At 44.3% G+C, this 8,726-nt stretch overlaps 1 protein-coding gene across 8 annotated transcripts in view; it reads left to right on the top strand.

The window, feature by feature from the left end:
* Positions 1 to 6,243, top strand: part of fgf13 (fibroblast growth factor 13) — a 312,099-nt gene extending 305,856 nt beyond the window's left edge. For all 8 annotated transcript variants that reach the window (XM_033030312.1, XM_033030310.1, XM_033030313.1 and 5 more), the window contains one exon: positions 4,831 to 6,243. In XM_033030312.1, coding sequence (XP_032886203.1) covers positions 4,831 to 4,964 — 134 coding nt within the window. In that variant the 3' untranslated portion in view covers positions 4,965 to 6,243. The remainder of the gene's footprint in view (positions 1 to 4,830) is intronic.
* Positions 6,244 to 8,726: the final 2,483 nt, after the last annotated feature.

Consider the following 8,726-nt stretch of genomic DNA (forward strand, 5'->3'; position numbering starts at 1 on the left):
TATTACCTGCCATGCTTTGTCCTGCCCCTCCTCTCCTCCAGCTTTCTCCCCCCCCCCACCCCCCACAATCTGTCTGAAGAAGGGTCCCGACCTGAAACATTACCAATCCCAGAGTACTTAAGGAAGTAGCCCCAGAAATAGTGGATGCATTAGTGATAATTTTTCAAAACTCTTTAGATTCTGGAGTAGTTCCTGAGGATTGGATGGTAGCTAATGTAACCCCACTTTTTAAAAAGGGAGAGAGAGAGAAAACGGGGAATTACAGACCAGTTAGTCTAACATCGGTAGTGGGGAAACTGCTAGTCAGTTATTAAAGATGGGATAGCAGCACATTTGGAAATTGGTGAAATCATTGGACAAAGTCAGCATGGATTTATGAAAGGTAAATCACATCTGACGAATCTTATAGAATTTTTCGAGGATGTAACTAGTAGCGTGGATAGGGGAGAACCAGTGGATGTGTTATATCTGGACTTTCAGAAGGCTTTCGACAAGGTCCCACATAAGAGATTAGTATACAAACTTAAAGTACACGGTATAGGGGGTTCAGTATTGATGTGGATAGAGAACTGGCTGGCAGACAGGAAGGAAAGAGTAGGAGTAAACGAGTCCTTTTCAGAATGGCAGGCAGGCAGTGACTAGTGGGGTACCGCAAGGCTCAGTGCTGGGACCCCAGCTATTTACAATATATATTAATGATTTGGACGAGGGAATTGAATGCAACATCTCCAAGTTTGCGGATGACACGAAGCTGGGGGGCAGTGTTAGCTGTGAGGAGGATGCTAGGAGGCTGCAAGGTGACTTGGATAGGGTGGGTGAGTGGGCAAATGCATGGCAGATGCAGTATAATGTGGATAAATGTGAGGTTATCCACTTTGGTGGCAAAAACAGGAAAGTAGACTATTATCTGAATGGTGGCCGATTAGGAAAAGGGGAGATGCAACGAGACCTGGGTGTCATGGTACACCAGTCATTGAACGTAGGCATGCAGGTGCAGCAGGCAGTGAAGAAAGCCAATGGTATGTTAGCATTCATAGCAAAGGGATTTGAGTATAGGAGCAGGGAGGTTCTACTGCAGTTGTACAGGGTCTTGGTGAGACCACACCTGGAGTATTGCGTACAGTTTTGGTCTCCTAATCTGAGGAAAGACATTCTTGCCATAGAGGGAGTACAGGGAAGGTTCACCAGACTGATTCCTGGGATGTCAGGACTTTCATATGAAGAAAGACTGGATAGACTCGGCTTGTACTCGCTAGAATTTAGAAGATTGAGGGGGGATCTTATAGAAACTTACAAAATTCTTAAGGGGTTGGACAGGCTAGATGCAGGAAGATTGTTCCCGATGTTGGGGAAGTCCAGAACAAGGGGTCACAGTTTACGGAAAAGGGGGAAATCTTTTAGGAATGAGATGAGAAAATTTTTTTCACACGGTGGTGATCTCTGGAATTCTCTGCCACAGAAGGTAGTTGAGGCCAGTTAATTGGCGATATTTAAGAGGGAGTTAGATGTGGCCCTTGTGGCTAAAGGGATCAGGGGGTATTGAGAGAAGGCAGGTACAGGATACTGAGGGATGATCATATTGAATGGCGGTGCAGGTTCGAAGGGCCGAATGGCCTACTCCTGCACCTATTTTCTATGTTTCTATGTTTCTACTCCAGTTCTCCAGTGATGCGGCCTGACCTGCTGAGTTACTCCAGTACTTTGTCTTTTTTTGTAAAGCAGCAACTGCAGTTCCTTGTTTCCACAAGGCTTTTCCCTTGCTTCTATCTCTACTATCTTGCTTCTACCTCTACTATCTGAGTTGCCTGCAGTGGGATGGTGATGCACCAGGGTCTATGTGGGGGACCACATCATGTCTTGCAGGGGTCCCATCCAAACAACAGCTGCAGCTCCACCTTCACTGATGCAAGACTCTCTAACGTGAGTGGTGCCACAAGAGACTGCAGATGCTAAAATCTGAAACAAAACGCAAAGTGCTGGAGTAACTCTGCAGCTCGGGCAGCATCTGTGTAAGGGAATGAAGAAGGGTCGCGACCCAAAACGCCACCTGTCCATTCTCTCCGCAGATACTGCCTGACCTTCGGAGTTCCTCCAGCACTTTGTGTTTTGCTCAACATTCCAATACATGTAGTTCCTGATGTCTGCATCCAACATCAGCCAGGCCTGGCTGTCCCATTCACCATCCCCGCCAGAATGGAGCCGGAGTGAGGAGCTGTGAGCGTCTCTGTTTCACTCTCTGCACAGTTTGGGGAGTGACTATTTCCTCAAGCACAGAGTCAGGGTGTTCAGGAGAGTGAGGCTATCTGAAACTACAATTTTCATCTGCCAGAATTTACATTAAAAACAGCAACAGAAAAGTTGCCCTGAAACTTAATTTAAGTTTGCGTGAAGCAAAATTGAAAGCTATAAAAAGCGTCAAAGTGGTAATTTTTCATTGCTGGTCAGAAGTGATTAAACGACCTCATTTATATTCTGAGTTCCATTATCTCCTGTATGTCTGACTTATGTCCCCTGTTAGTGCCGAAAATTATGGTGTATAACTTTTAATACTTTGAAGAAGGTGAGGTACATCTAGACTACCTGAAAAAGTTTTGATTGGTTTCCCTGAATCCATAATCTGTACTCTATGTTCTATCTCAATATATCTTGATCTCAACCAAAGGAAATTTTATTGAAGAAGCGATTAGATTTCCACAGGAGTGAAAGGAAATTGTTCTTCCACAGAACTTCTCAATGTTGTCCATGGCCAGTTGTGAGTTGTAGTTAATGTTATTGGAATAAACATGGAGGCAGTTTCTACTGAGCAACATCTCACAGCGATTGTCTTATTGAAGTGTTGCCATATATCATGTCTCTATCTCTACAAATGTTACCTCACCTGCTGAGTATTTCCAGCATTTTCTACTCCTGCTTCAGATTTTGAGTTTCTTGGTATTTTTGCTCTAAAGTAAAACGCAAACTGCTTTCCCTGTAGTTTGATGAGGGGATACAGTGTCTGTGAAAGGAACACACGTTGTCAAGAAGAGCCAAAAAGAGAAAGTGGAGAATATTGTGTGCCGTTCTGGTCGCCCTGTTCCAGGAAGGATGTGGAGGCTTTGGAATGTGCAAAAGTGGTTCCAACCTCTCCTTCTCGCTAATACCCACCAATCCATGAAACATTCTGGTATCCCAGAGCTTTCAGAGAGCTGCACAATTTGGATGTCATAGTCGTAGAGTCAGCGGGTCATACAGCATGGAAACAGGCCCTTCAGTCAATGGCGGGAAGCCCGCAGCAGCCTGGGGCCTGTCTGGATCAGGTACCACTCATAAGAACTAGAGCATTAACCGGACTTTGAGAATGGTGCGAATATCTGGCAGCTCTTGAATGCAGTAGACTATTTCTGTACACTTTGCTAATTGTCATGTGCTTAGGTATTGCAATACTTTACTGAACTGTACATAAGAAAATAATTTCACTGGGCAGAGAATGTGCTGCTTCATTGGACTCCCTCAGTTACACTGCTGGGCATGGCTGTGGATTGCCCAATCTACAACCTTACAGCACTCTGTGCAAGAGGGGAGGTCGGAGCCAATGAAAGAGGGAAGCTCACAGGTCCATAGAGCCTTGGAGTCAACCGGCTAATTATCTGGAGGTGTCTACAGGACCTGTCCCACTAGGCGATTTTTTCGGCGACTGCTGGCATCATTGACTGACGTATCAGGTCTCCGAAAAAAACGCTGTGTGATGCGGCGTGACGCAGCGTGATGACTTATGATGCGCGGTGTTTTTTCAAGTGCCGCTGGATTTTGAAATGTTCAAAATCTTTTGGCGACATTGATATGACGCCGGCAGTGAACGAAAAAATCGCCAAGTGGGACAGGCCCTTAAGGCTTTTACAGAGACCAAGAATCAGCTAGACCGGAGTCCCACAGCACAAACCACAGTTTCTGTTGTCTACCTCCGCTCTCCACTCCCTTCCCTCACAGCCGCTCAGAAGCCAGTATGAAATCAATAGGGATTTCTGAGCATTCCCATCACTGCCACATGGTGGGGAGTTAGGTCTCCATTTTGAGGTGAGGCCTCCATTTTGCTCCATGACCGAAGGTGGTGGTGAAACAGACCGCTCTGATCCAATGGGCACTCACAGCTGATACCTTGCCCTTTATACCCCCTTAGTAAAGTAAAATATAAAAATTTGAAACTTGGAAAATGAATAACCGAGGGTATTCTACACCAACATATACAATTTATAAAGTAATAGCTTTGATAATTAACTGTAGATAACACTTCATACGGTGTTAAAAAGTTGAGACATATCACTGAGGTCCTCAAACTCAGTGCCCACAAACTGAGACCATGACAATGCACCATCTTTAGGTTTGGACCCAGGCTCAGAGGAAAAGGATGTCATAGGAAAGAGGTTGAGAGAGCAGGAATCCATCCATGTGTCCATGAACCCACCCAACAATTTGAAAGACATTTGAATAATAGATAAACAGATAGGAGGTGGTGGTTGAGCTAGTTGAGGCTGGTATTATTGCAACGTTTAAGAAACATTTGGACATGTACATGGATAGGATAGGTTTAGAGGGATATGTGCCATATGCAAGCAGGTGGGACTAGTGTAGAAGGAACATATTGGTCGGTGCGGGCAATTTGGGTCGATCAGCTCGTTTTCTCGCTGTAAGACTATGACTATGACTCTACGACTGTGACTCTGTAATTCCAAGGCTCTGTGACTATACCACTCTACGACTATGACTCTAGGATGTATTGTCCACATGCTTGCACACTGGCAACAACGCAGCCGGTAGCCCTATCTAATGCTGCTCTGCTCTTCTGTTTTCCAGTCGCCCTCTACAGAGAGCCGTCGCTCCACGAGTTGGCCGAAGTGCTGTCCCGCTCTGGCACCCCCACCAAAAGCAGAAGTGCCTCGGCCATGCTAAACGGGGGCAAGGCGGTGAGTCAGACTGAATCGACGTAGCCAGGTGGAAGGGCCGCCAGTCCAGGCACGTCGCCAGTGGATGCTGTCAATCTATTACTAGCAGACACTCTCTTTCTGTTGTAAAATGATTCAGGAAACCAGCCGCAGGGTTGGGTAGAGTCGCTCTCCTGTCAGCCTTTTAGGTCTTCTGGTTTTTCTGAGGGTGGATAAATCCCAATAATTTTAGCTGAGAAAGCGCTTGTGCAAGTCTCCAGGCACCTGGATAGCCAATGGAACCTCATTTTGGGAAAGTGGCAGCGCAGAAGAAATGCCCCAATTGTCCCGACGTCTGACGTTTCTCTGGCAAAAGAATCATTGAAAGTATCACACCTTGTTCGCCAGCTGAAAGCAAGTTATACCTCAGCGTCGAACACACACACAAAGCCCAGATAACATTGGCTCTCACCAGAGGATTGTAGTTCCCTTTGGGTTTTACTAAAGAAATGAACACAAAAACTAATTGCATCACATTCTTGGCTCAATGCTGTTCAACCCCTCCTGGTACACTTGCATCTAGTTTCTTTACTTCATGGGTAGTGTTTTGCTAACCGCAGTTCTATAGTTTTTTTTATACTCCAACAAACGGATAGAATCGCTTTCAAAAACTATTCAGGGTTGCTAACTCGAAAACAGGCAGACAGGAATTAAGCCGCATCTCGGGCTAATTCTCCTGTGGTTCAAAGTGTGACAAAGCAATCTTGAGGAAAGGGTTTATAGATTTGTAGTAACAATAATATATTAGTGCAACGCCTAGAATATGGAAATCTATTGGTTAGCAAATTGCAAATTGCACCCTTGTGACTTGTTCTCTCCTCGTGATTTGCACTTTGACCTTTATTGTGGTGACTTTTATTCTTAAAGAAACTGTAGAGTTTTGGGTGACTTCATTTTTATAACAAAGAAGAAAGTCTTATTTGTATCACACTACCAGACATTCTTTTATTGCGCTGGGCATGGTGGGAATTGTTGTAAATGAAGTTTCCTTTGGGGAGTTTACCCTAAACTCATCCCCGTACATGCTGCACCGAGGTTGTTGTTATTCAGTCGATTAGTTTAGACTTTATTTTAATTTATTTGTTGCATGGGAGAAAGCTGGTAATAATGGAATAGAGCTGCATGACTTAGGATTTGTGTGTTAAACATGTTGGATAATCTGTTCCGAGCATTTCATGGGTTATAATTACAAGCAGTTTTTGCATCTTCTCAACTGTTGACTTGTTTATTATTTGTTGTATACACCAACAGATGCACTGAATAAAACATTTATACAAAGATAAAACGTCTGTTCATTTGAGTGTGTGCGTATATTGAATGTCTTAGCTTGTGCGCTCATGGATATTGAGTTGGGCTGATGTTAGTGTCTACATCATTATTAGGTTAGGGTTTATTATTTCATGTGTATCGAGGTACAGTGAAAAGTTTTGTTTTGCATGCTATCCAATCAAAAATCAGAAAATACTTTACATAAATGCAATCAAGTCAAACTTAAGTACAATAGGTAGAACTAAGGGGAAGATACAGAGTGCATAATATAGTTCTCAGCATTGCATTGCATCAGTTCCAGAGACAAACTCCAATGGCCGTAATGGGGTAGAGGTGAATTGGACAATATATTAGCTTATGGAAGGACCATTCGGAAGGCTGATAACAGAGGGGAAGAAGCTGTTCCTGAGTCCGGTGGTGCGTGCTTTCAAGCTTCTGTACCTTCTGTGCCCGATGGGAGCGGGGAGAAGAAGGAATGGCTGGGGTGGGACAAGTCTTTGATTATGTGGCTGCTTTCCTGAAGCAGTTTGAAGTGTAGATGGAGTCAATGATGGGGAGCCTGTCTGCAATGGACTGCGCTATGTTCACAACTCTGCAATTTCTTGTAACTTGGGTAGAGCTGTTCCCAAACTAAGCTACGATGTACCCCCGACTATATGCTTTCTCAACCTGTGTAAGTGTTTTGTGTAATTGTGGATGTATATGAGTGCATGATTAACATGCCATCCTTTAAATAATCCTTCCAAATGTTCTGTGGTGGGATGAGGTTAAGGACAGATTCGCTGCTGCCTCAGGGAATGAGCCAGTAATGCAGGAGCACAGTTGTCAGTTCCCTGGCACCCAGTCACTGACAAGCTCCACATGGATGGCGAGATGAGTGAATGTTGTTGTCTACCCTGCAGGCAGATCCAACAACTGATGCAAGTTGAATTTTGCTACTGATGTTTGAAGGATTACTGAAATTTGAAATGTTCTTTTCAAGGAAGCACACTAATTATTTCTTAGGTCTGGTCACAACAATTCCTCTCCTCGCTGATCACACAGCACACGCACAAATAACCAGCACCTCAAACACTCTGGTTTAGACAACAGGCTTATAATTAGTTAACTCAACTTCCCATCTCTGTTCTCTTACAGTCTCTCAATATTAAGGCTGCATCTACTGTAGGTCCATTCTAAATATTGGATAGTTTTCTATCAAGCATGCAGGTAGCTGCTCTGCTGTAACTGACCTGGGTTAACATGGCAATAACAACTTCCCATTTCTATGGCACCTTTAATGTAGAAGAATTGTAGCATGTGGCCTCCTGGACTAACGGCAGGAGGTGTTGCGGATATAAACATTGCAAACTCCACACAGCAAGTGCATATTGATCCCCGATCTTCATAAGTTCTTGTTCATAAGTTATAGGAGCATTTGGCCGATCAAGTCTACTCTGCCCTTCAAAAATGGCCAATTTATCTCTCCATCTCAACATCATTCTCCTACCTAAGGTCTTGTCTGGCAGTTTCGCCACCACCAATGCGCACTAGACACAAGATACTGCGTATAGCGTGAAACATCAAGGCAGGAATTACCCAGTGAATGGTAGGGCCCTGGGGACTGTTGTAGAACAGAGGGACCAAGGGGTGCAAGTACACAGTTCCCTGAAATTGGTGGCACAGTAGACAGGGAGGTGAAGAAAGTGTAATGACACTCAGAATGAAGTGTACAGCATATCCCTAAAGAAGGGTTCTGACCCAAAACGTTCCCTATTCCTTTTCTCCAGAGATGCTGCCTAACCAACTGAGTTACTCCAGCATTTTGTGCCCATCAAAGTGTATGGCACACTTGCCTTCATTGGTCAGAGCATTGAATACAAGAATGAGGACGTTGCGTTAGAGTTGTACAACATGTTGCTTTACCCTGCATTGGAGTATTGTGCAAAAGGACACAAAGTGCTAGAGTAACAGCAGGGCAGCATCTCTGGAGAACATGGATAGGCGATGTTTCAGGTCTGGACCCTTCATCATACCAATGAACTGTGACGTGTTTGTAGCGCCAGGAATATAAAGTTTCATTACTTAAAGCGAGTCGTTGTTTTCACCATCACAACCTGCATGTTAGATTATAGACAATAAATTAAAGCATTAGCTTCAGTTCCCCAAGCTCACCCACTCCTTCAGGTGTCCTGAGGAAGCCACCCAATTCCTTATGATTACTTGTAATAACAAGGAACTGCAGATGCTGGTTTATACCAAATATAGACACAAAGTGCTGGAGTAACTCATCAGCCCGGAGATGCTACCTGACCCGCTGCGTTACTCCAGCAATTTGTGCCTAACTGGTCCTGTCCTGAGATTGCTCAGGGTTTAACGTGGGACCTTCGACCCTTGACTTCCTGCTGTTGAATATCAAACCCCAGCGAACCAATCGATGACATTTTAATGGAGCAACTGCAGATGCTGATTTACAAAAAAATACACAAATGCTGGAGTAACTCAGCAGGTCAGGCAACA

This window comes from Amblyraja radiata, chromosome 12 (genome assembly GCF_010909765.2).
Source record: "Amblyraja radiata isolate CabotCenter1 chromosome 12, sAmbRad1.1.pri, whole genome shotgun sequence".
Classification (NCBI taxonomy): domain Eukaryota; kingdom Metazoa; phylum Chordata; class Chondrichthyes; order Rajiformes; family Rajidae; genus Amblyraja; species Amblyraja radiata.